The 26930-nt window shown below is 42.6% G+C and overlaps 3 protein-coding genes across 3 annotated transcripts in view; 2 read left to right on the top strand and 1 right to left on the bottom strand.

Moving 5' to 3' along the window:
* Positions 1-767: 767 nt before the first annotated feature.
* On the top strand, positions 768-16921 carry LOC118431336 (WD repeat-containing protein 70-like). The gene is made up of 19 exons (XM_035842457.1): positions 768-885; positions 2266-2322; positions 5469-5558; positions 6830-7020; positions 7632-7730; positions 8112-8171; positions 8613-8746; positions 9396-9549; positions 9736-9812; positions 10175-10316; positions 10517-10552; positions 10939-11038; positions 12410-12494; positions 13081-13219; positions 13659-13759; positions 14112-14191; positions 14781-14900; positions 15433-15595; positions 15912-16921. Exons 1-19 carry the CDS (start codon positions 783-785, stop codon positions 16021-16023), a joined length of 2043 nt encoding a protein of 680 aa, XP_035698350.1. The 5' UTR covers positions 768-782; the 3' UTR covers positions 16024-16921.
* Positions 16922-17060: 139 nt separating this feature from the next.
* On the top strand, positions 17061-19703 carry LOC118431335 (tripartite motif-containing protein 3-like). The gene has a single exon (XM_035842456.1). The coding sequence runs from the start codon at positions 17088-17090 to the stop codon at positions 19275-19277; it is 2190 nt and encodes a 729-aa protein (XP_035698349.1). The 5' UTR covers positions 17061-17087; the 3' UTR covers positions 19278-19703.
* Positions 19704-19725: 22 nt separating this feature from the next.
* Positions 19726-26930, bottom strand: part of LOC118431347 (alpha-1,3/1,6-mannosyltransferase ALG2-like) — a 9311-nt gene continuing 2106 nt past the window's right edge. The window contains exons 2-5 of the mRNA XM_035842466.1: positions 26129-26306; positions 25011-25174; positions 23499-23696; positions 19726-20709 (exon numbers count right to left, since the gene is read on the bottom strand). Of these exons, the coding sequence (XP_035698359.1) occupies positions 20105-20709; positions 23499-23696; positions 25011-25174; positions 26129-26306 (1145 nt within the window). The 3' untranslated portion in view covers positions 19726-20104. The remainder of the gene's footprint in view (positions 20710-23498; positions 23697-25010; positions 25175-26128; positions 26307-26930) is intronic.

The following is a 26930-nucleotide window of genomic DNA, read 5'->3' as shown; positions in this document are numbered from 1 at the left end:
GTCGATTTCGTAAACGTTTGTAATGCGTGCACGTGATTTTATTATCTTCGCAGATCGAAGAATGATCTTCCCTTCCCAAGCTCTCTACATTTTTCTTTGTCTTTTTCTGTACTACTGTGGTTGTGTTTTTTCTTTGTTATTTTGATTAGGGTAACCATAACTTTGTCGTAGATAAATTTCCATTTTGTAGTTAAGATCCTGTCAAATTGATTAGCCATTTGTTTTCTCTGTTTTTTCTTCATACCATTGATATTACTTATACGTATGTCTCAGTTCACGTTTTGCTTCTACCTATTATGTAATCTCTATTATAATACGTATCAGTTGCCTTTGGATCCGTGGTTTCTGTATTTATCAGTTCTTGTATTCTATTTCTTTTTGTCATGATGTGTTGTTTGAAATAAAACAAAAGGTGTACCGACATGGGATTCAGTGTCGTTTATCTCTCCTGTTTGCTCTAAAAGCAGTTATTGCCGGCCATGATTAGAAATGATAGACGCATACACTGGAAAGAGGTGTGGACGGATATTGACTGAAAAAAAAATGAATTGGTGACCTATTTCACCATGTACCAGCCAATAAAAAGACTGTCGAGGGAATATTTATCGTCCGCCAGATTTTCAGCATTTGAGGTACAGAAGTCTTACCCCCTATACTCCCTCACATGCTAGCTTGATATCCATTCCTATCTTATATTTGCTCCGTTTCGCCCCAACGGTCACTTCTTATCGCAGACAGTTGGTTGGACAGCGTTAGTCATACAGGCTAGCACACCAAGTACTATGTGGGTAACCAGGATTATAGAAAGGTCAGGTCATCAAAGGTCAGCAGGGGTCAACCAGAGCTTGGCGTCACTAAAACGGAGCGACAACGTCGAAAATCAAGGTTTGTGTGTCTTTTTATCAGTCTTCTGTGGCCAGATTGTTCCTCGAAACAGAATATTGGTAGATAAGTGTTGATACAACCACAGGAAGGGTGAGTTTCTCTTCTATTGCGGCAAAAAACGCTGCTCAAATGTTTTGTCCTTGCCCCCCTCCCCACGTTTGTTATTGCACGAAGACTGGAAGAGCTAAAGCTCCTCGGATGTTACGCTTTACAGCTCTGTCCTGGGCAAACTGATAGTGTAAGTGCTAAAAAAAAGTAGTGTCGTGCTGCAATGTAGTCAGTATCAACTTCGTGCATACACCATGTAGGAATTGGGGGTTGAATCATTCCACCAAAAGGAGCGAAAAGGATAGAAGAACAACAAGTGAAACCAAGTTTCTGTGAAATTTAAACGGCTTCGTTTGGCTTACATATTGGTAGACAAGAAGTAAAAACATTTCTCAATAAAAAAGAAATATTCTTGTGTCGTTACATGCAACCATAGCTCGATGTAATAAGGACCTTGGTATAATAGTAATTGTTGTTGTTAAATGCAACAAGAAAGGAAAGTCTAACAGACTGAGTGTACTGTAATTTACAGGGAATCAGGACGACTCGGACCATTACTAACTCGGCCCATTGAAAATCTGGTCAACTCGGACCACCCCCCTGGTCAACTCGGACCACCGCCATGTAACGTTACCAGTCAGTCGGACCAAATTACTTATCTTTTGAAAAAAAAAATTGACATTTCTTGGTACATTTGTACTAGAATTATAGAGATTGTCCCCAGCTGCTACTATTAGAACGTCAGAAGCTTCCTGGTCATACAGAGTGGCGGTTCTTTGATCTAGTATCATATGTGCCACGGGCGCCGGCGATATTAAAACCGCAATATTAAAACAAAGTGGACACGCTCGGCTTGAAAAAATTCTTAATTAGCAATTAATTTTCAACAAGAATGACTCATACTCTGATCATATCAATGCCCACATCTTATTTGTCTAAAGCTATTCCGAAGAGCAAGTAATGATAAAGTTTACTACTGTCCTCTATTAGAACTAGAAGCGCCTCACACCTATCCACGTGTCCACACACGCTGCGTATTTCGGGGTCAACGACCTAATGTGCGCCACCTGGAATGCCGAAAGTTCAGATGAATTACACAATCCACTCAATGCAACCTACAGTTTTCTCATTTCAGAGTATATACATATAAAACTAGTGCTGGGGATTACTTTTTCGAAAAAAAATCTGTCCAGGGGGGATGGTCCGAGTTGTCCCGGCAGATGGGCCGAGTTGACTGGGCCGAGTTGGTAATGGTCCGAGTCGTCCGACATTCAATTTACAGGAATGCCTTTGTGACCATATATTGACAGTTGATTTGTTTTCTCACTTCAGACAACATGGATGAAGACACAGACATGTCAAAGGTCATGGGGTTTTCTTCCTTTGGAGGTTTGTATCATCTTCTTTTTCGAAATATCATATTATTCTGGCTACGTTAGTGAAGTTAAGACGTCTAGGTAATAAGATATGCCAAATAGTAGCTAAGTCATTGGAGATCATTTGGGAAACGGTCAGCTGTTTCAGATAACATACAGTACCTATCGCAAGTGACAGCGACAAATCATATCCATTGCTTGAGTAACTGCTACACAGGGATCTAAATACTATAATACTATTATTACTAATAGCATTTGTAGTCCTGTTGCTTGGTCAGTGGATTTACTAGTAGTATCAATCAATCAATCAATCAATCAAATGGTTTATTCAGAATAAAAACAAGGCACTGGCAACCAGAGGTTGAATTACGGCCTTGTTGTACAGCACCTCTGTGCTACAAATACAATAAAATCACGTTACATATATACAATACAATGCAGTTGCATTGTTAACATTAATTTCCATTATTTTTGTTCAGCAGGCATATCATATATGGGATTGCACTTTTTTTGTAGCGCTCAGTTCTGGGTTTGACAGTGTCTAGTTGGTTGCTGGCCCTTGTGGCTCTCCCAGTGATAGCCCCCCGGGTTTGTGGTAGCCAGTGACGGAAGTCCGGTGACTGGAGGAGTTTCTGGGCGAACTGCAGGCAGAGGTGGTCTCTCCTTTGATCTAGGGTAGACAAGTTCAGAATCCGGCACGCCTCTGGGTATGAAGTGTAGGCAGAGCGGAGTATTATCCGACATGCGCGTTTCTGGATGAATTCGATCCTTCGTCGCTGTCTAGCAGTTAGTCCAGGATGCCAGGCAGGCGCTGCGTACTCACAGCTTGGACGGACGAATGTTTTGTAGCAGGTAAGTATGTCATCCCTAGACAGATCGAACTGGTTGAGTTGTTTAAGCATAAATAGCTTTCGGTTGCCTTGTTTGACAATGTGGTCTACATGTGCGTTCCAACCAAGGTCAGCCTGGATGAACAAGCCGAGGAGTTTAACTATCTTGACCTCCTCTAACGGTTGGCCAGCAATAGACAGGGGTGGCAGTGGAAGGACTGTTCTCGTAAAGACCACGTGCATGGCTTTGCATTTTTTGGGGTGAAGTTTCATCTTTCTTGTGGATGCCCATTTGTCGAGGCTGTTGAGGTCCGTTTGAATTGTTGAGGTGTCCCGGATCAACCTGCTCTCAGCTAAGTTAAGATCATCCACGAACTTCCACCTCCTAGCAAGGGAATCCTCACTTGCACTGTTGATTAGAGCAAGGAAGATTAAGGGGCCTAACACTGTTCCTTGTGGTAGGCCACAGGTCGTCTCCCTCCAATCTGAATACGTTCCCTTGTACATCACTCTCTGCTTTCTAGTGGACAGGAACGAACATACCCATTTGGCGAGCGAGCTTCGTAGACCTGCTCCAAGTAGGCTTGAAATGGCTATGCTGTGGTCCACAAGGTCGAACGCCTTGGCAAAATCCGTAGTTATCAGCGTTGTTATTGTCTCCCTCTTATCTGCTGTTCTAGCCAGTTGGTCAATTAAATCAACGAGGCAGTGTGTCATAGAACGACCTGGTATGCAACCAAACTGGTTTGGGTCAATGCTGTGCTTGATGTCGGAGTACAGATGTTTCGAGATGAAAGTTTCCGCTACTTTTGCTAGGGTAGGTGTCAGGGATATGGGTCTAAGTTCGCTGATCGACGGCGGGCGCGTTTTAGGTAGTGGTATGATATTTGCCTGTCGCCATTGTTCTGGGACGACCCCCTCCGATAGTGAGGCATTCAATATGGACGTTACTGGTGTAGAAATCTCATAGGCAAAGCACTTGATGATTCTGTTGGAAAGACCGTCCGGTCCTGCGGCTTTGTTCACTTTGACGTGTTTCAACTTTTCGTACACTTGCCACGGCTGCACCTCGTCCAAAGGCCTAGCTGGGAGAAATGTTGGTAGTCTAGTGTTGTCTAGTGGGTCGAGTGAGCAGGTTATTGTGCACAGAGCATTGTTTACTGCGTCAGCGACAGCCTTGTTGTCTCCTGGTGGTGCACCTTCAACGTGGAGGGTGAGACCTGTTCCTGACGTGTTCGTCATGACCTTGATCTGCTGGTACCATTTTGATGGGTTTTCTTTCTTTATGGTGTTCACTTTGTCCTTGTAGAAGTTTTTCTTTGCACTTAGTATTTCTTGTTTTACTTTGTGTCGAAGTTGCTTGTACCTGTCATGGTCTTGGGCATTGAAAGCTTGTTGTCGTTGTTGTATGAGGCTTTTGATTTTGGGACTGATCCATGGCTTATCGTTGGTATGGAGTTTGATAGTCTTTACAGGAAAGTACTGGTCGATCTTGTTGTGCAATGTCTGGTAGAAAGCGTCAGTCTTAGACTGCACGCCTGTTGCAGATAGAACTTCAGTCCATTCGTGGTTTACCAGCCATTGACCGAAGGATCTGACGCTGGAGTCGGGCATGGGTCTAACAACCTTTGACCTTGTCTTGGGTATTTCAACTTGAGCCCTGGGTTGTAAGTTTAGAATCTTGTGATCACTTGAGCCCAGGGGAGGTAGCAAAGAAGGTGGGAGGTACATGTGTCCAAGGTTGGTGATAACTAAGTCCAAGGTGGCGTCTAGCCTCGTAGGTACATCGACGATTTGCCGGAGCTGATTACCACGACAGAGGTCCTGGACGTCTGCGCGATTAAAATCACCGGCGATACATATTCCAGCATTAGGGGTTGTCAATCGTATTTGATCAACCACGGTGCTCAGGTGTTCGACCAAAGCGCCGGTATGTGGTGATCCCGGAGGAATGTACACTGCACATACCGCTATGTTAGGCACTTCTCCAACTAGTAGTAGTAGTATCAATAAAGTAGTAGTATAAATAAACAAATAAATAGTAGTAGTATCCATTTTTTTTTTATTATACTGCTGCTGGAATCCCTGACACAGGGGTAGGCAGCAGTCTAGTCTTCGCACTGCGCCTCCATGCGTCTCTGTCTAGTGGGTCCATCCCTGTTACTATGTTAGACTGCACACCTTGATGTCCCTCCTAATAGTCTAAAAGTCTCACTAGCAGAAAGTCAAAAAGAATTGTCAGTCCTTAGCAATCACTTTTGAACATGCTATGTTTTTGTTGCCACACATGATTTTGTAATCTTTATCCATTAATTTATCTGACCAACAGGAACAAAGAAAAAAGCCATGACTTTTGACCTTGACTCCATACTTGAACAGACCAAGAAGACAGCGCAAGAAAGGTCACGGAAAGTGTTTGGTAAGCTGTGCCGTAATGATATATCATAAATTACATGTAGTATATGCAAAGTTACCTGTATATATTAGCAATTTTCATGGTATTGAAATATTCTGTGGTTAGATCTCATCATCATCATCATCGGTCGTGTGATTGCACATATTTACACACGACGGGGTTATACCGTCCCTTACGGGGTGATATACCCTTTTGCTGGCTAATTACAAGACGGGGATGCGCCAGGTCTCCCGTCTGGGTGAATGATGTAATTCACCATGTGGCTGATACGAGACAGAGGTTCGCCAGGCCTCTATCCGGTGATTTGTAGTGAATCACCAACTCCAGTCAGACAGAATGATTTGATCCACCGCACCATCGCACGTGTGGGGGTTCTCGTCCCCAGACACGGGACCTCCATTTAACGTCCTATCCAACTAGTTACAAAGATTAGATCTAGCCTGCCTCTGGACCAGGAAAACAAGGAAGTGAACTATGTTATCAGCTCTCTGGGTACATTAACACAAATGGTGTATTATTCTATCAGGCAGTTCATCCTTTCTGCACTAGTGCTAAGGTCTTGTACAAACCTTTAAGTTTCCTTCAGTGATGAAAACTTTGTTCTGTTCTTGTCCCATCCCAGAGGAAAGAGAGGCAGTGAGAGGAAGTGACAGTATATATATATATTGAAAACAAGCCCTGGTCACAAGCCCCCACTTTATAACTTCATAACTTGTGACTGTGTGGTATGTTATGAGTATGAGGCAGTCTGTTGCTTATGTATACGTCACAGTAGAGATCACGATCCAGTAGAATCGTCGATTCTCCTAGGAGAGATCGCTATCGGAGCTGGTCCTAGGGCCAACTCCGATCGGGATCTCTAGATCTCCTGGGAGAATCGGTGATTCTACTAGTATAGATTGCGATCGGGGTCTCTCCTAGGGCCAACTCCGATCCAAACTCATATGCCGCCCAGACACGGGAAACAGACTGCGATTGTGATCTGTCCTAGGACAATCGGCGATTCTACTAGTACTGATTGCGATCGGGATCTCTCCTAGGACCAACTTTGATCCAAACTCACATGATGATAAGATTTAGGAAACATCAATATTTATTTTGATATACAATAATTTTATTTAGTATTAATGCAAACCTACTACTAGTAACTAATTACCAACTACACTCAAGCCTACTTGTGTCACTTGTTACAATGTTAATGTAATGTTAACTTATACAGACATATAAGTTTTCTTCAGTAATGAAAACCTTGTTTTGTTTTTTTCCCATCCCAGAGGAGAGAGAGGCAGCAAGAGGAAGTGACAGTTCAGATGAGGACAGGATGCCCCCACCCCCTCCCAGACCTCGCTCTGGCCCCCAACCTTCCACCTCAGCAGCCAGCCAGAAACCATCACCAGATTCAGACTCAGATGATTCAGACTCATCAGATGATGAAATGATCGGACCACCACTACCTCCACCTCAAGTGAGATTGCTGTAAAAGTAATTCTTAGGAAAGGGATAACCAAAGGCTATTATTATTATTATTATAGAAAATAATTGTTTAGCCAACTAGGCTTTCCGGTTCTGTTACATGTATTCATTTATCTAATGCTGGCATTTTTCTAATCCTTGAACAAATTGTCCCTTTGGTGTTACCACTATACTAGTACATGTAGGTATTCAGTTTCTGTTCCTCTCATCAGTAACCCAATATTTAGAGTAAAGTTTCCAGTATCACAAGTACAGTCAAGCCTGTATAGTTTTGGCAGTACCATTGCCTTTTTTATCAGTCGTTGCCATACATTGTACTATGTACAAATGTTGAGCAATTTAATAAAGTTCATCAGTAACCTCCTTGGAGAGTCAAGGAAAATGGTCACAGTAGGCAGGCAATATATTGGAACTAGAAGTAAAACTGTAGTGTTCTAAGATCAAAAAGTGTTCACAATGGTCACACAGGGAGGGATGTAGTTTTTATATGCCTTTCAAATCATTACTGATTGAAGAATATTCTAATAATGGTCACACAAGGGTTTTCATTAAATGCAAGTCTAGGTGTATAACCAAATTTTAAGTTATACTTTTACATTACAGAAGACAGCTGCAGGTAAAGACGCAGATGAAGAGTTTATCGGCCCTCCTCTGCCTCCCAGGGACTCTGATGAGGACAGTGATGAGGAAGAGGAGGAGGATGTGAGTCATAGCAGTTCTTGACCAATCACTGTACATTATGGTGTAGTCATGTGACTGTTTTTAGTGTCAGCATTGTTGGTTGGTTAATTACTTTAAAGTTATGATGTAAGAAATGGTCTCAGTAGTGTTGATGATCAAACTAATCTTCATTTGTGGCTTTCATTAAATGACAGATCTCAGATAACATTGATCAGTTTTGACATTGCATGTTGTAATAATGGAGATGTATTTGCCTTTTTTAAGAATGACAGAGAGTTGGACCACTCCTCCTAATTCCATACAAAATAACAGGGGACTACTAAGTAATGTAGTGTCTTCTAACACTTTGAAGGATTTTATTCCATTTCTTGTATATATATGATTTTCCCCCTTCTCTTCCAGCCCCTTGATAAGAGAATACCTGCGAGTCATGAGATCACATTGGAACATGGAAATAAAACGGTAAGTAAAATTGTGGTATTTCTTCACGGATTAACATCATTATATTGTCTATGACAATATAAGAACCATAGGACATGATGGTCTCTATCTGCAAATTGATAGTTATCTGTGCATGACTGTAAAGCTAGATTGTTGACCAATTCAGATTAAGACAAATGCGCATCAAACAAACTACTGTGCTACACATGTCCCCACACTTAATTGCATGTGTAGTATGAAAAATCCCCAGGTACATGCATTCCCAACTGCTGCTAAGGCATGTACATGACTATGTATAATCACATAACACATGTTTATTTTACTATGTCATGCACTCCATTTTGTTTTACTGTATGACCACTGGCCACACAGGGATAAGTTCTTGATGCTCACTAGGCATAATGCCTACACAGTAGTATATGTAAGTTAAAGTAGAAATGTACATGATGTTTTATCTTTCAGGTGTCTGCCCTTGCCCTTGACCCGTCTGGGTCGCGGCTGATCACAGGAGGCTACGATTACGACATTAGGTTCTGGGACTTTGCGGCGATGGATGCCAGCCTCCAGTCCTTCCGCACAATACAACCCTGCGAATGGTGAGTTTTCAACCCATCTATCTACTTTATTGTCTGAATCAATGTTCTAGCCAGCCTGATTTTTTTTCCGTCCCCTGGATTTTGAATGGAAATCCTATAATTAAAGGCACGGCGATCCTAGGGGGGTCCAGGGTTATGCTCCATGGGAAAATGTTGAAATCTTGACCCTCTGAAATGCTTCGTCCTTAATTTTGAGGGGCAAATTTTGCTGTTAGCTAAGATATGTGTTTGAAATCAGAAATGATTTTAGCTTCATGGACAATTTTGTAACAGCTGACACTATGGTGTCACCTCTCCTTGGATGAACTGAACTGCCACTATTAATTTTGTTGTCCCCTATTGAGTAAGTTCCTATGCCAGAGGTCTACATGTGCATGTACATTTATTGACTTGCAGTAGATGATTGATAAAGCATAAGACACATATCTTCTTGCACAGTATTTTTGGGAGTGATGATCTTCATGCCAGTTGACCCAGTACAAATTCCCCTCCCCAGTCACAACATTAGATCCCTGGCCTACACCATAACGGGACACATGATCCTGAATTCTGTCCTTAATGTACATCTAAACTAACTTGAATATTTCAGAATATTTGAGGGAGGAATGATCGTCATGTCAGTTGACCTAATACTAATTTTCCATTCCAGCCACAACATCAGATCCCTGGCCTACACCATAACGGGTGACATGATCCTGATAGCAGCAGGAAACTCCCAGGCCAAGGTTTTTGACAGAGATGGGTTTGAAGTGCTGGAGTGTTCTAAAGGAGACCAGTATCTACAGGACATGGCCAAGACTAAGGTTTGTCTTTGAATCAACTATAATTTAGTATAAATGAATGAATGAAGAAATGATGAATGAATGAAAGGAACAAATGAAGCAATGTAGCTCAATCTCTACAAGTACAACTGGATAAAAACAAAGATTTACTGCAGCTAGATGTTTCGAGATTACAATTACGTGATGTGACATTTTCCCATACTACAGGGCCATGTAGCGTCCCTCAACAGTGCCTGCTGGCACCCAAGGACCAAGGGACTGTTTCTGACCTGCTCAGATGATAGGTAAGATCTTTACAACTTACTGAAACCATCCCAAATTTGGGACTTGTTTGAAGATTCAGTAGTTCGGTCACAGAAACAATCTTCAGTCTGTGCATGTTGTTTGTAGTAACTGTATCCAAATCACTTCCATGTTGACATAAATGTTCTTGGCAAGCAAACAAGCAATTCTCACATGCACTGTCATTAGGAATAAATGTATATTGAGTAAAATGTGTGAATTCTAAAGTACATTAGCCTGTGTTTACACAATCTCTTGCTGGCTGGGGAAGGGTGGCAGTAACTTTCAGTCCGGTCGCAAGGAGTGTGATTTTAGTCAGGCTATGAAGTACATGTGATATATTTGCTTATTGTTCTTATTGCAGCACAGTCCGAATATGGGATGTTGAGTCGGAGGGTAAGAAACACAAGACGGCCTTCAAGGCCCGATCTCAGCAGGGCAGGAAGACTGGAGTCACCTCCTGTGGGTTCAGCAGGGACGGAAAACTCATCGTGGGGGGATGTGAGGTGGGTGGGTTTCTGTGTTTGTTTGTTTGAAATTCAGGTTCCATTTTGGCTCAAGGAATGGTGATAAGCAAGCCTTTCTCTACAATGCAGTAGAAGTTGATAGACTAATAGATCTAATCTGACTCTAGAAATATGTTAAAAGGAAGATCTCACCATACTGTCTTTCATATAACATTATAATGCAATGTTTTATCTTTCAGGATGGATCCATTCAGATCTGGGATGCCAACTTGAATGTAAGTAACCATACCAAGGAGGTTATACAACCTCCTTGACCATACTGAGGCACTTGCTATATTGAGTAATGTTCAATAATCACTCTTTACGTATTCTTTTTTTCCATCACATCTATTGCCATTCCACCTTTTTGTTTTGATTTAGTTCCTTCCATTCACCCAATGATAGTCCTGATGCCTGTCCTATTACTGTACATGTGTTATAAGATTGTAATGTACACATGCATAATATCACCATCAGCTTTCATTGTGTTAGGACATCTTTGATAACCTAAACTATAGATTTCATAGTTCTGCCAAGATTCCCGACAGTCAATCATGGGTCAATAGAGGTAAACAGTCCCAAAGCCATTTTCTTACTGTCTTGCTCACTTCCCCTGCCCCAGGTCCACACCAAGTATCTGCAGAGAACAGCCCATCAGAATGGAGCTGGGATCACCTGTGTCAGCTTCTCATATGATAACAGAGCACTGCTGTCAAGGGGAGGTAGGAGGACTTGTCAACAATGTACATTAAATGAATAAAAGAAAGAAGGAAGAAAGAACATGTCAAGTTCAAATTTCATACAAAGTTCATACATTCTTAGAAATATGTCAATCATTATGGCAGTTAAGCCTATGTTTCTAAATGTCACCTTTGAGTTGTTGCCAAAAAGGTAAAACAATTAGTTGACTGTAATAGTGATATTTCCTGTTACAGTAGTAATACAGAATGTCATTTTCCATTTAGTCTAGTTTAGAATTATTGTACAGTTTAGTTATCTTTTTTCATCCATAAGACCACATGTGGTCCTTTAATGTGCATTTAGCCTACAGCCTAGTAGTACAGGCATGAATATGCAATAAAGATTATCAATAAATATCAATAATGTTGCTTTGCTGTTAACTGGTTACACATAACTTAAAGACTACGTGTGGGGCCGCGTAGCACAGTGGTAGTGTATACGGCCCGTGACCGAGAGGTCGCCGGATCGAATCCGCCTCCGTGTTGCCGGTCTTGTGCCCTTGGGAAAGGCACTTTACACGACTTTCCTCACTTTACTCCAGTGAAAAATGAGTCGTCCCTCAGATAGGACGTTAAATGGAGGTCCCGTGTATGGGGAGAGTCACACCCCATGCACGTTAAAGAACCCCCACACGTGCGATGGTGCGGTGTGGTTGGAGCAAACCCTTCTGTCCGGAGTTGGTGATTCACTTCAAATCACCCGGTTGGAGGCCTGGCGAACCTCCATACCGTATCAGCCACACGGTGATTTACATCATTCACCCGGACGGGAGACCTGGCGCATCCCCGTCTTGTAATTAGCCAGCGAAAGGGTATGTCACCCCGAAAGGGGCGGTATCACCCCGTCGTGTGCGAACATGTGCGAACATGTTTACATTTGATCACGTCGACCGATGATGATGATGAACTTAAAGACAATCAGGTGTAGAATTGAAGGCTTTATGTTTTTCCTGTTGCTCTTCAGCTCCGCCTTTTCTAGACCGGACCAAAAAAGTTTTGTACCGGTACACTCTGCCAAAAACAAAAAACTGTACAATGGACTTCCCCCAATCACTAGAACTATTCAGTAAACAAGACTGGCCCTTGCTGACCATGTAGCACATCATGAGGAGATGGCTGCCAAAGTTCTCCTCTGGGAACCTGATGCAAAGAGAAAAAGGGGACGACCAAACCTGACACTCAAGAAAGTTCTGGAGGAGGAGGTCGGTTTAAAGGACTACAACCTGCTAGCCGCCATGCTTGATAGAGATGCATGGTTAGACATTGTTAATGGCACCTCATATGAGGATGAACTGAACTGAACACTGTGCCAGTACCCACCCCTAACTTCACAGTTTTCCTGTTGCTTTACAGGTGATGACACCATGAAACTGTGGGACATCAGGAGCTTCAAGAGACCACTAAACGTAGCAACCAAGCTGCAGTGCTTCTACCCAATGTAAGTAAAAGTCTTCCGAATAACAAATCTTAAAAGAAAGAACCATGTGATCTACTGGGAGGGAACCAATTGCAAGGTCATAGACAGAGAGGATTACAGTTTCTAAAGAAGCCCCACCTACCAAACTAGGCACCAAGGCTACAAGGAGACTACATGTACCTACTTCAGAAAATCTACACCTGGTGAGTCATGAACAAGAGGAAAAGGGGGATATACAGTAACAGTAACAGTTGTAGATTCTGTCATGCTTGGGGCAATATTTTCATTGCAGCAAGGAGTAATTAGTTTCTTAGGTATTTTATTGTGATTTTGTTTTAGTATCTCTCTCTATCATGTGAGATTGTATTGATGTACTTCATAGGAGCACAGGGAGAATAGCTAACAGAAATGTCATGCTAATTGTAGATTCAAAATTAAGTTAAAGTCAAAGTACATAATGTAGTTCAAGGAGTCCATTCAGGCCTAAATGATGATAAAACGGAAGTTGTTTTAACGTTATCCAGGTAAAGGTCTTTTAGGTTGAGTTTAAAGAATTTTATACTACTGCCTTGCTTGAGATGCATTTTATTTTGTCTCTGTCCTTCAGGACTGATTGCACGTTCAGCCCTGATGATAAGATGGTGGTGACAGGTACACAGGTGAAGAAGGGAGAGGGGAATGGCAAACTGGTGTTCCTGGACAGGGAAACCTTCAGGACGGTGGATGAGATAGAACTGGAGGATACTGTGAGTTTTTCCCCTTAGACTCTGTCTCTATCATTAATAGCACTTTGTTAACACATAGGTTTACACCATTTGATAATGATATGATGAAATGATGCTATTTTCTCAATGATTACAACGGTTAGCCATTGCACACATGTCAATGAAAACAATTTGTGTGCTTTGCCTAAAAAAATTAAGCATTTATAATCCACAGCATTTTTTCCATTCATTTAATGTATTAAAATAAAGTTTTAGTATAAAAAGATGCTTTGCTTAAAGTGGTTGAAAACCTGTAAAAGTCTCTCTTGACTAGGAATAGGTACAATGTTGGGCAAAGATGTCATGTTTTTATGTGACTATAGATTGAATCAACATACTAGCCATCGTAATCACTGATAAAGATATTCAGGTTCTGTAACAGTGTAAGTCTTATTGACATTTGTTGTGTGTTTTTTTCCAGGGTGTAGTCCGGTGTCTGTGGCATTACAGGTTAAACCAGATCATTGTTGGGTGCAGCAACGGCAAGGCTAAGGTCTTCTACGATCCTAACAAGAGCCACAAGTAGGTTTTCTTATGTTTCATACAAGTTTTGTTACTTAAGGATATAAAGAAATCTGTTGGTATAGATGTCCTGACTAAAATTTAAGACTCAAACTGTCTTCTTTCCCAACAACATGACATGTTAAGTTTAATCAGCAATTAAACAAAAATAAACATGAAATGTTGAAAGTTTGAGTCAAACCTTGAACTTCTTCAGGGAGAATTACCCTCACATCTGTAAAGAAAATGTTATCATGTAGAAAGCAGTAGCTGAAGTTGCGATAGTCATTAGAGATGTATATCTGGAGGATGCTGAGTGTTTCTTGAAAAATAGACTGAATTTGTTGTGTATTTTTCTATAATTGTATAACAGAGGAGCCAAACAGTGTGTTGTGAAGACCAAGAGAAGTATGAAACAGGTGGAGACTGTGGTGCATGAACAGATCCTCACACGTAAGTACAAGTACCAGTCAATCAATAAATTAGCAATGCAGGACATTTTTATATGTTCGAACATCTCCATTCAAGGTTACATCACTGGATTGAAAATTACTACAGTAGTGCCTTTTCTATGGTACATTCTGTTAACTTGAGTCTAAAGCCCCCCATAAAGTCTTCTTTTAATTGTCAGATCTTACCAACCTTCTGCAAGTGCCCTAGACTTGGCCTAGTAGTGTGTGCACTTACATAGTACATGTGTGGTGTGTATTATGGTACCAGATTGTTATATTTGCCAGTCTATTCACTGCTCATTCTAATGCCTGTAGACCTACTAGTCAGTGAGTTGTCACAAGTCTCCTCAAAGACCTGATGTACAATTATCTAAGATGTGATGTATAGCCAAACCACTCAAGGACTTGAAGACAATAGTCACAAAAGACAGGTGGCAACTATAGACTGGCTTTATAATACATAGTTCATTAATAGAAAAATCCTAGCAGCCACCAAAAAGGGGTCACAATGACCAGATGGTATTTATGGAAATTTGTCTACTACAGTAGCACTGCACAGATTTGATGTATTCTGTTTGCTGTCACTACAGCTCACGCCCTTCCGATATTCCGAGAGAACCGGCGCGGGCGGATGGCGTGGAAACAGCTGGTGAAGGATCGCTCGGACCCCCTGCGGTCTCACAGACCCGACCTCCCTGTCAGTGGAGCTGGTACGTCACTGCCTCTTCTATTCTTTTGTTTGTACGCAAAGGTCACAGGTTAAAGGTGACAGGTCGTTCAGAGTAATATAAGAGTAATAGGTGCAAAACTGCACCAAAGAAGGATCGCTTGGACCCCCTGCGGTCTCACAGACCCGACCTCCCTGTCAGTGGAGCTGGTATGTCCTTTTCTTACCTTTTCTTAGATACGATTATCATAGTGAATTGTAGATGTTGACATTGACCTCCCCTATTACAGGCACTGGGAGCAACCAGCAGTATGCTGTCGTTGTACATCTCCTGAACCATCGCCCCCAACATCTACATAGTTTACACAAACCAGATATGATAGTGCATTGTAAATGTTGATAGTAACTAGATTTCTGCTATCATAGGTGCTGGCGGTAGACTGGGAGTGACATACAGGGATAGAATCTTCTGGGAGGAGCTTACCTTTACAGTTATGTTGCAGTAAGACTAAGACAAGCGGATATATTATAGTGCATTGTAAATTTTGCTATTGACTATATTTCCTCTATCACAGGTGCTGGTGGTAGACTGGGAGCGACCGGCAGTACACTGTCATCCTACATCTCCCGAACCATTGCCCCCAACATCATCGATGACTCCAACCCTCGAGAGTCCATCCTGCGCCACGCTAAGGAGGCAGAGGAGAACCCTGTGTACCTCGGTCACGTGTACAAGATGTATGTTTCCTACTGTGTGTTTTTTTTCTGTATTTATTTGCACAACAAGTCTATTCTTACGTTATTTGGGCATTGTAGTAAAAGAACTTGAGGTGATATGTGGGACATGACTGTAGATACATGTTGGGAAGATTTCTGCTTCTAGTATCGTTGTGAACATCACTTCAGGTTGAAAGTAGCTCTACTTGTTGAATGTACATGATCGATTTTAAAGTCTTGATTGTTCTACTTCATTCAAACGTATATTGTTCAGATTTTAAATATAAATTTGTCTTGTTTTTAAAAAACTGTATCTATTGTCTTGTATCTCCTACAGAACGCAGCCTGACCCTAAACTGGCAGAGAAGACGTTAGAACAGGAGATAGACGAACAGGAGGCCAAGGAGAAGGACACAACACCTGCCTGGAAGAAACTCAAGCTGGCATAAGGGAAAACAACTTAAGAAGGCCAACTTGTTTAACAAATATCTTCCTAGTATGTCATGCCTGTCCCACCATAGGGCAGCAAGTTTTATTGGGATTCTCTGTAGCAAGATTTTTAAGTACTAAACCCTGACCCTAAAGTCTAGACTGGCAGAGAAGACATTAGAAAGCCGAGGAGAATGACACTACGTCTGCCTAGAAGAAACTCAAGCTGGTATAAAGGAAAAAACACACTGTCTCTGGCATCCATAGTCCATCTTGTCTTTTGTGTTACCAACACACCAGGTTGTGCATGATGTATCATAGTAATACATGCATCAAGTTCTCTTGAATCGCAAGATTTTAGAGTGACAAAAAACAAACAGTGGCTCTGGCATCCATAGTCCATAGTCCATCTTGTCTTTTGTGTTAACAAAACCTTTGTGGGTTTGTGTATGTTATGTATCATTATGATCTAGTAAAACATGCAGCAAGTTGTCTTGCTATAATCTGTAGCAAAATCTTTTTAGTTACAAAAATGCATGGGGAACAACATGCTAGCCCTTTTGCCATCTTAGTATTGTCAAAAAACCACTTGCCAAACATTATGAAAATTACTTTAGCCATGCCTCAAGTAATGTCTTCCTCAGACAAAGAAATGTTGTTAGTCTGTCACTAAGAAATATCCACAAACCACCTACAGCTAACACTAAAAACATGACCTCTTTTGGTGGAGACTAAGAAAATCATTTTATCAATGTTAATGTTTGAACAAAAACATGTGGAATGCAAACACAGAGTCTGCCCGGTTTTAACCTTTACCCATTTGTGAGGGGGCCTACATGGTCTTTGGTCTTGATAATGTACATAGTCAAAGGTCCCATGCATTGTATATCATTAGTCAAATAAAATGTTTGCACGTTTTCCCTCTAAACCAATCACTGACGACTCTTATTTTAGATCCAGCCCAGGCTGTGTGGGAACCAATATTCTAGTTCCAGTCACTTCCGTTATAACTCTGTGTGAAAGTTTGTGTAGAATTCGTGGATTTTTTACAACCAAAAGCTGAGAGAACTTGTTGAAAAACGTCATGGCAGCAGTAGACTCTCTTCAAGAGGAGTTTGTGGACGAATCCCTCACTTGTTCTATCTGCAAGGACATCTACGATGACCCCCGAGTCTTGCCTTGTCTTCACACCTTCTGTGCCCAGTGTCTGGAACAGCTGCGAGAGGAAATGAACCAATTCACCTGTCCTACTTGTGGGAACCAGGTGAAGTGTAAGAACGAAGATTCGATCAAGAATCTTCCCTCTAACTTCTACATCAACAAACTGCTGAACTTCTGGGCACTACACAACAGTGAGGAAGCCCGCTGTGAGATGTGTGAGTCGGGCACCAGGGTGGAGAGCGTCTGTGCAGACTGCAAACTTCTCCTGTGCGGGAACTGTTTGACCGCACACGGCAACTCTCCTGCACTGAAGGACCATTACATCATCACCCTGCACGATCTGAAGGACCCTGGCAGCAGGTCGAAGTACACCGGGGCAGAGTACTGTCCCAAACACCCTGACGTACGCACGACCTTCTACTGCCAGCCCTGTGCCAAGCTCGTGTGCCGAGAGTGCACCATCAACGAACACAGGCAGGGTTTCATGCACAGCCCACGAGAGGTCAGTGAAGTGGCGCAAAAGTACAAGGACAGACTGCAGACTTTAGTACAGAAAACACAGGACACTGTTGACGCACTGAAGAACACAAGCAACACCATAGGGAAAGAACTGGCCACCATCACAACAAACTCTCAAGTAGAGAAGGCAAAGATCAAGGAACATTTTGTACAGCTAAAGGAAAAACTGGAGAAGGCAGAACAGGACATGATGGTCAAACTCAAGGAAATGGAGAAGAAACAGCGAGAACCTCTGGTCGAGGAAAAGGAAGGTTTTGAAGATATGTTAAGATCCACTGAAGATGGAGTTAAGTTCTGTGCTGATGTTCTTGCTAGAAATAATGATGTAGAGATTGTTACACTCATGGGACAGCTAGAAGACAGGCTTAAGTTTCTTGCGGCAAACCAGGCAAAGCGTGAACCACTAGAAAAACACATAACGTTCCAGCCTAGCACTGAAATTAAGTATGAGCTTAACCTGACCTGTAAGCAACTTGTCATCGTAGACTCCCCTGTGGAAAGTGTGCCAACTATTATTGTCTTCTGGCCACAGAAAGGCCAAGAAAAGGGAGCACCTCAAATCACAGTCACCTCCCCTAGTGGGTATTGTGTAACGTTGGAGACCACCAAAATCAGTGAGGGGGTATTTGAAGCTGTATGGAGACCGCAGACGTCAGGGAGGCATGTGGTGGGCGTGGTTCAAACAGGGGGAGGGGGTGAGACTACAGGGAGGCGGAGATGGGGTAGGTTTTCAGGAAAAGAGGGTTGTACGCCTTTGATTGTAGAGGTGGGCAGTAACAGTCCTGTGCTAAGGTTTGGGAACAAAGGTAGCCAGCAGGGGCAGTTTGACAGGCCTATGGATGTAGCAGTCAGGGGTGACAGGCTGTATGTGGCTGATACTGATAACCAGCGTGTTCAGGTGTTTGATCTGAATGGCAAGTTTTGCTCCTTGTTTGCGACAACTTCTAACCCAGAGTCACTTGTAGTTCAGGCTGATGGCACCATAGTAGTGCAATGCGGTGAGGAAGTGCTGAAATTTTCACCATCAGTAGAATTACAGAAGAAACTCTACTTGGGTGAACATTGTGCCAAGATCAGTGGCCTGGCTGTACAGAGGGATGGGAGGGTTGTTGTGGTAGATTCTAGTCAGAAGATCTTTCTGTTTGTCGAAGCGGATGGCACGCTAGTGACGCAGTTGAAAGGGCAGGGATTTATGCAGAAGCACATATCTTCTGTCTGTGTGGATAAGGAGGGTAACATTGTTGTGGTGGATTCGCACCAGCACTGTGTTCAGGTGTTTGACAGTGGCCTGAATTTCATACGCAAGTTTGGGGAGCACGGCAGACAGCCACAGGACATGTGGGGCCCTACAGGGGTGTCGGTTGATAGCAGGGGTAACATAGTTCTGGTAAATGCTGGGGATAACTCTGACGTAGGTGGCGTAGAACATGGCAAAAAGCTTCAGGTGTTCCGCCCAGACGGAACCTGGGTGTCCACAATAAGCAGCGATGGGGACAAACTGAACAAGCCACAAGGGGTGGCTGTAACAGAGGATGGACATGTGTTTGTTGTGGACAGTGCTGACCACTGTGTTAGGAAGTACAAATATATGTGAGGAACTAGATTTGATTTCTCTTTCACGTAGCTTAAAAAATCGTGTATATCTTTCCTTTAGAAAACTGTGGTCTACTATTATACAAATGTCCATATGAATGAAGACTTCAGAGTTCTTTTATTGCAAAACAAGTACAAATCATTTGTGACTTTCTGAATTTGGTAAATAATAGCTGATATAAAACAAGTCATTGTATAAAACTATAGATCCATTTATCTTCTTGAAGAATTTAGAAAACAATGCAGCTCTCACGCAAACTGTAATTACTTGTCTTATTCGTTATTTGTACTTAACATTGTATATACATGTACATGATTGTGTAGGATTTGTGATTTCTAGTACACAATGAGCCAACTTACCAGTATTACATCTTTTCAATTCAAATATTTGCTGTACAAAAGTTTTGCTGCATAACAAAGGTATTAATTTAAAAAATAATGGTAATGTCTCCATGTTTTTAAACATGCATAATCTTGTACAATGTGGCAATGCATTGCAAGAAGACAAAAAGTTGTACTCAACTTAAATAGCACTCAATTTCACATTTGCGACAACTTTGTTAATTACTGGAATGCCATTACAGTAAAAATATCATAACATTGTACATTTTGTACTTTTTTGGCTATTGTGCAGCATACATACATAATATTCAGGCAATGCTGTCCATTCAGCACACTTACAAAAGGGCTATCCTTGTTACAAGAATGTAAAAGCAATAGTTTGGATGATTTGGATGCTTTATAGTAACTTAGAATTATAGAATTAATTTTATAGTAACTTAATGGCCATCTAAATCTACATCTAAAACATACAGTCACATGTTTCTTTTATCCTAACATTTGGGCCAGGATAGCTGCAAGACCCACACCAACTATGAACAGTAGGGTCACGAATGTTGTCATCACCCAACCCCCCCTCGGTTCCAGCTTCATGGTATCTTCCACTACCTTATTTAGCTGTTGAGTAAACGCATTGAACGAGAACTTCTTCTCAACCCGATCTCTTCCCGCGTTCCCGTATTTCTTAGACAAATTCTTTTCTTCCACGAACTTCCGCATCGCTTTGGAGAAACTCTCAGCGTCAGGATCGCAAAGGAAACCGGTTTCTTTATCGCCAACGGTTTCCAAAGGGCCGCCACTGTTGACTGCGATCACAGGGCATTTCATGTACATCGCTTCCAGCGGGACGATACCAAAATGCTCATTACTAGGGGTGTACAGGAGGCAGGTACTGTGGGTGAGGAGAGTTCTCTTCTGGGCATCGCTGAAGGAACGCAGGAAAGTGATGTGGTCTGTGAGGTTGAGCTCTTCCGCAAGTGAGACAAGTTCTTGGTGATGCTCGACGTTTTCGACGACGCGATTGTCGTAACCGCCGGCCATGATGAGATGTACTGTTGGCCACTGGTCGACTGGTACAGTGTCCTTCACTTTTCCTGCAATGGACAGATTTGTAGTGTTAAATAATAATAGTTTTTCTGTTGGAACTGTGTTATTCAGCTTGATAGTTGAGACTAAATCTTCAAGCAGCTGTTTGGATGGAAGATTATAGCATTGTCAGGCCCTATTTTTCTAACACATTCCCATAATACATGTAAGGAAAGTAGGGTAACTATTTAGCTTCGCCAAGAAGCTTATGTTTTTGCCGACTTGGGTTTGTATGTAGGTCAACAGGATATAACTCGAGAAATTGTGGATGGAACTTTTTTATTTTTTGCAGGTGTGTAGCGGTTGTTTAAAGGCATGCCTAGTTCGAAAATGGGTTACCTGGCGTTTTCCTATGGTACATTAGCGAGCTTGGTATTTTTTTTGGTGTTTTTTCGGGAGGCATAAGTCAAAATGTAGCTGGGCGATTTCCACGATATTTGGCAGGTCTGTAGCGGCTGTGGAAAGGATTGCCATGTGCGAGAATGGTTTAGCTACCTTTTACCTATGGTGCTGTAGCTGGCTTTGTATGTAAGTGCGTTTGTCTGTAAGCAAGATAACTCGAGATGTTCTTGATGGATGTTAATGATATTTGGTTGATAGGTAGGGGACACAGAAAGGAAGGTCAAGTTCGATAATGGGCCTCCTGGCAAATTGTTTTGGTACTGCAAGTGAGCATCAAAGTTTGCGCCTAAATTTTCCAGAAGTGCCAGGTTCGTGATTTTTTACTGGTGGATAGCTGTTGGTACTAGGAGTCAATGGTCTAATTTTGGGCCCCCTAGCAGCTTGTTTGGAATTGCAGTGGGTGTTATATTTCGTAACTTTTTAGATGGATAACTCCTGAGGGGATTGATGGATATTTTTTGTTTTTGGTAGGTAGGTACTTTGGATGATTATCAACATAATGAGAGGCAAATTATATAAATCACTCTGTATTTAATATAATTACTTAGGGAAACTTCTATAACGGTTGAAAAATACTTGTGACGGAGTCACCTGAAAGGACTTGAATCGACCCATAGATGTCTAAAAATAGAGAAGAGGTGGGTCAGACGTTGTCTTGGAAGCATGAAATTCTGATTGACCAGGGATGTTACTAGGTCATCCGTGTACTATTCCGCCAGGATGGAGTCTGGTAGAGACTACTGGCTGAAAAATGCCTATAAATGGTCATGGTTCATGTTAGCAAAATACAAAGCCTGACCGCGTCCAACACGTATCTATAAAATTAAGCAATTAAATAGCTTGCTGAATTGATGTCAATACGACGGCACACAGCAAAGGATTCATAGCAGTTGAAATATAACATATCTATATACAAGTGTTGCTTATATCTATATACAGATCAACAATAAAAGCAACACTATATCATAGGAACGGTAAAAATGTAGTAGAGGGAACTTGACGAATATCACTTGATATAAAGATGTAGAGCTAATATCTACGAGACACTTCAGGTGTATTTTCTTATGATGGACTGCAAGGAAACTTGGTGTTCCATGTGCCAGTAACACTACATGGGTCTAAACAAACGAATAAGTACTATGTAAAGTCAGTAATATAACATAATTGAACAATGACGGCTTGTAACACATAGTACTTACATCTGTGAACTAGGTTAAAACAACAAGTGACCAAGTGCTGGGACAAGACAAACCCAACATGTTGAAGAACAGCACTTAGGTCAAAAGGGTCACCGTCAATTATCCACGCATTCCTCAACTCTTAACAGAGATGTCATGTTGTAAGGGAAAGGTCGGCTAGAAAGAACTGACATCATTGCGAGAAATACAAATCGCCAAAGGTGACAGGCGGCTGTCATCGGACAGTCGCAGAAATCATAACCTTGGACTCTGTAAAATACCTCTGACTTAACTCGCGACTGCAAAACTTTACTTTCTATTTTCATGAGATTGAAACAAACGTTCACCAAGGCGGGGGTCGTAGCAATCCTTACATATGGCCCTTAGATGACCCTTGGTGAGTTAAAAAGTTCCGTAAATTGGAAGGAACAACTGTTACAGTGGCCGGGGTTTGGTGAGTGACGAATGCAATTATCGGCGTGACTTCCTGTGGTTTCCAGGTTTCCAAGACCTACCCACATACCAAATATCACTTCAATCCATTCAGCCGGTCTTCAATTTGCTGGTTTCTACATACATACATACATACATACATACATACATACAAACGCTACCCAAAACATAACCAGCTCTCCGAAAGTAATTATGACAACACAAAATAGAACAGTAACCTCATACCTGTACAAATTGTTCTGATTATGCAAAGACATTCATTCACATCGCCAAAACATTTGCTGCATTATGTACACCGACAGAATAGACTAATCTACTCACAATGTTCATAATCCAACCAACCACTACATGATGTGACTAGATAATGTATGGACTTATACACATTAATCATTCAAAAAGAACTATCTTCCATAGAAATTGTTTATTTGGCGAAGATATGTGTTCGAGGAACTCTAGTTTCCTTATGGCTTGGCCTGAGTTGTGGAAGTTTATGACATGAGGCTGAGATATCTGGAGCAGCTGTCATATGACACTGAATCCAATGACCCAAATAAATTGATAGATACATGTAATCCCTTTCTTGAGTGAATCCATGCAAGATCACCAAAATTGGCATGAAAAGTTTTGACCTGAAAATGCCAAATCTCATTGCCAAATGTGCAGCTCTTTATGGTATGTTCTGTGTGAAGGTAATATCTTCTCAAACAAAAGAAGTTGGTCATCATTTTAGGTAATTGATGGAAGCACACCCTTGTAATACCTACCGAGCGCCCTGATGGCGAGACTGAGGTTCTTCTTCCTCTCGTAGCGGTTGATTGACAGGAAGACGGTTCCCACCCCCTGCGGGACGAGGTCTCCGGGCGGGTCCACGGTCGCGTCGAAAGCGGAGAAGTTGAGCGAGGGGTACAACACGGCGGGGGTCACGTGTGCCAGCGAGCGGAACGTGTCTCTGAACACACCAGCTGCAGAGAGAGAAATGGTCCACACATATCAGTAACAATGCTAATTTTAGTACTAGGCACCGGTACAGAAAAAAGACAGAGAAGTTGAGGGAGGGGTACAACACGGCGGGGGTCACGTGTGTCAGCGAGCGGAACGTGTCTCTGAACACACCAGCTGAGAGGGGGAGGAAATTCACGAAATCACTCATTGTTAAACTTTTGTTTTTGATCAGTACATTTTACATTTGCACATCTACCATTTCTGTGCGTTGGGAAAAGATCAATGAATACATTGCACTTCTTTATCAAGTTATTATTGGAAAATAAGGTTCTTTGTACATAATCTTAACACAATGTCTGACCAACATTTTGGCAACTCAAAACATCATTCTGGCCACCCTGTAGCAAGAAATACTAACTTCATCAGGCCCTGAGGACGGCAGTTGCCAAAACATTAGCTAGGTAACCATCTTTCGTACTTGTAGTATAAGGGTGGAATGAAGATTGTAACAAGAAAAAAAGATGATGAAACTTTCTCCTACACCATGATAGCATACGTAAACCATAATGAAGAACTTCGCCTGACTAAATTATGCTTCCAGCAGCTTTTCTGCTGGTCAGGCCTCTAGAGGAAGTCAGCTCCTGACAGTAAAAGATTGTGTACCACAGCTACCTAACCAACTGACCCGTGAAGTTGCTGTTGACCAGCACACAGTCGGCCATGCCCGTAGTGTGGTCTCTTCCAGCCAGTCGATGGGTGTACACACATGTACACACATACATACAGTACACACTGCACACACGTGTGCACACACACACACACACACACACAAACAGCTAGCTTTCAAACTGACCTGTGAAGTTGCTGTTGACCAGCACACAGTCGGCCATGCCTGTAGTGGTCTCTTCCAGCCAGTCGATGGGCGCTCACACATGTACACACATACATTACACACTGCACACACGTACACATACACACACAAACAGCTTAAGTGAACAACTGACCTGTGAAGTTGCTGTTGACCAGCACACAGTCGGCCATGCCTGTGGTGGTCTCCTCCAGCCAGTCGATGGGTGCCCATACATGTACACACATGTAAACACACAAATACAGCAGTCACACTGCACACATGTACACACACACACACACACACACACAACAACTGACCTGTGAAGTTGCTGTTGACCAGCACACAGTCGGCCATGCCTGTTGTGGTCTCCTCCAGCCAGTCGATGGGTGTACACACATGTAAACACACAAATACAGTACACACTGCACACACATGTACACACACACACACACATACAGTACACACTACACACACGTGTACACACCTGTGAAGTTGCTGTTGACCAGCACACAGTCAGCCATGCCGGTGGTGGTCTCCTCCAGCCAATCGATGGGTGCTCGGTACAGCCGCTTGAGCGCGCTGCGTCTCTGAGTCAACAGCTGGTCGGGGAAGTGGCAGTAGAAGATCACACGGGCCCAGCGGTTCAGCCTGGGATAACAAGGGGGAAAGTCAGGAATTTTTGAGTCTAAAAAGTGTATGTATCAGAGTCAAAGTGTGTGATGGTATTAAGTAATGTAATATGGAGACCTCACATACATGCCCTCGCAGACACACACACATCCAGACACACATACACACACGCTCACACACAGACACACACACACACACACACTTACAAACATGCGCTCCTCTTACCTCAGGAACGGCACACACACTGAGATCTGATCGCAGAAAACCACCTGGTAGTCCCAGCGGCTCGCCACCACTAGCCACAGCGCCGCGTACACCATCCGTAGGTATGCACACACATATACAGTACATACTGCACACACACATGTACACACACACACACACAGTGACACAACACATTCACATATACACACATAACAGTTCCTTGTACATACACATGAAGATTTGTATATAACAAAGTGATTTGAATGGTTACTATTAGGGCTGGGTACCGGTACAGAAAATTCAGGTCCAGGTCCGGTTCAGGTCCAAAGGATCAGGTCCAGGTCCGGACCTGAACCTGGACCTGATTCAGTATGACTCATACCAATTGTCCATTTCACTACAAAGAAATCTGTTTGGTGGAGTATTAGACTTACACTGGCGTTTTAAAATCCTACAGCGCTAACTGCACCTGTACGATTGACTGTAAACCTTGGTAGAAATTACTATAAACTCTACTCTACTTCACTCTTGTCATTTTCTTCCAACTGCAAGCGCCAAAAGGTGTGAATGCCTGATAAAATAATATGTTAATTTTCTAATCGGTCCAACATCCGGTCCATCTAACTTTTTCAGGTCCGGTTTTTCTGGACCGGTCCAATAAGAAAAACCGGTTTTGTACCGGTACGCTGTACCGATACCCAGCCCTAGTTACTATAGATCGACTTAGTAATGCTTCAAGTAGACAAGAACACACACACACACACTTACCTGAGGAAGGGCACACATGCCGAGATCTGATCGCAGAAGACGACCTGGTAGTCCCAGCGGCTCGCCACCACAAGCCATAGAGCCGCATACACCATCCGTAGGTACGCACACAGTGCGTAGCAGTGGCCCAGTACAGAACGGGGCAGCCAGTCTCCTACAGCGGTCACGGACAGCGTACCTGAAACACAAGAGGCGAGTAGAAACCATGAGTCTACTTGGGAGTGAAACCTGGCCACAGCGCTGCGTACACCATCCATAGGTACGCACACAGCACGTAGCAGTGCCCAGGCACCAACCAGGGCAGCCAGTCTTCTACAGCCGTCATGGACAGCGTACCTGAAACACAAGAGGCGAGTAGAAACCGTGAGTCTACTTGGGAGTGAAACCTGGCCACAGCGCTGCGTACACCAACCATTCTATAGTCTCCAAGCAGACCCTACGGTGCCTTAGAAATAGTATCAAAGCTGGCAAAGGAGTATAGCCGACCAAAGGGAGATAGCCGGCTAAGGGAGTCAAACGGGCACCTTGCCTTGCCAGCTTTGATACTATTTCTAAGGCACCGTAGGGTCTGCTTGGAGACTACCATTCTACACTTCATGGTAGAGACTTCATATTGGAGATATATAGGTTGCTAGAGGACAGGTGAATACAATGGAATACATCCTATGTCAAGACTCGGGTATATACAATAATGGGAATACAAGGGACCCAACCCTCCTTGTCTGAAACAAGTTCAACTATCTTATTACCATGTAATTACGTTAATATTGATACTATGAATGGAGTTATGTATCAAACTCGT

The sequence above is a fragment of the Branchiostoma floridae genome, chromosome 15 (genome assembly GCF_000003815.2).
Source record: "Branchiostoma floridae strain S238N-H82 chromosome 15, Bfl_VNyyK, whole genome shotgun sequence".
In the NCBI taxonomy this organism is placed as follows: domain Eukaryota; kingdom Metazoa; phylum Chordata; class Leptocardii; order Amphioxiformes; family Branchiostomatidae; genus Branchiostoma; species Branchiostoma floridae.
Note: the sequence above shows the minus strand (reverse complement) of the source record. Positions and strands in the feature narration are given on the sequence as shown.

Excerpts from the sequence above, each read along its gene's own strand:
- LOC118431336 (XM_035842457.1), top strand. The coding sequence starts at position 783 with ATGTGGGTAACCAGGATTATAGAAAGGTCAGGTCATCAAAGGTCAGCA. Across the intron at positions 11,039-12,409 it reads AGCACTGCTGTCAAGGGGAG|GTGATGACACCATGAAACTG; the intron begins GTAGGAGGACTT and ends GTTGCTTTACAG. Across the intron at positions 15,596-15,911 it reads CTCGGTCACGTGTACAAGAT|AACGCAGCCTGACCCTAAAC; the intron begins GTATGTTTCCTA and ends TATCTCCTACAG.
- LOC118431335 (XM_035842456.1), top strand. The coding sequence starts at position 17,088 with ATGGCAGCAGTAGACTCTCTTCAAGAGGAGTTTGTGGACGAATCCCTC.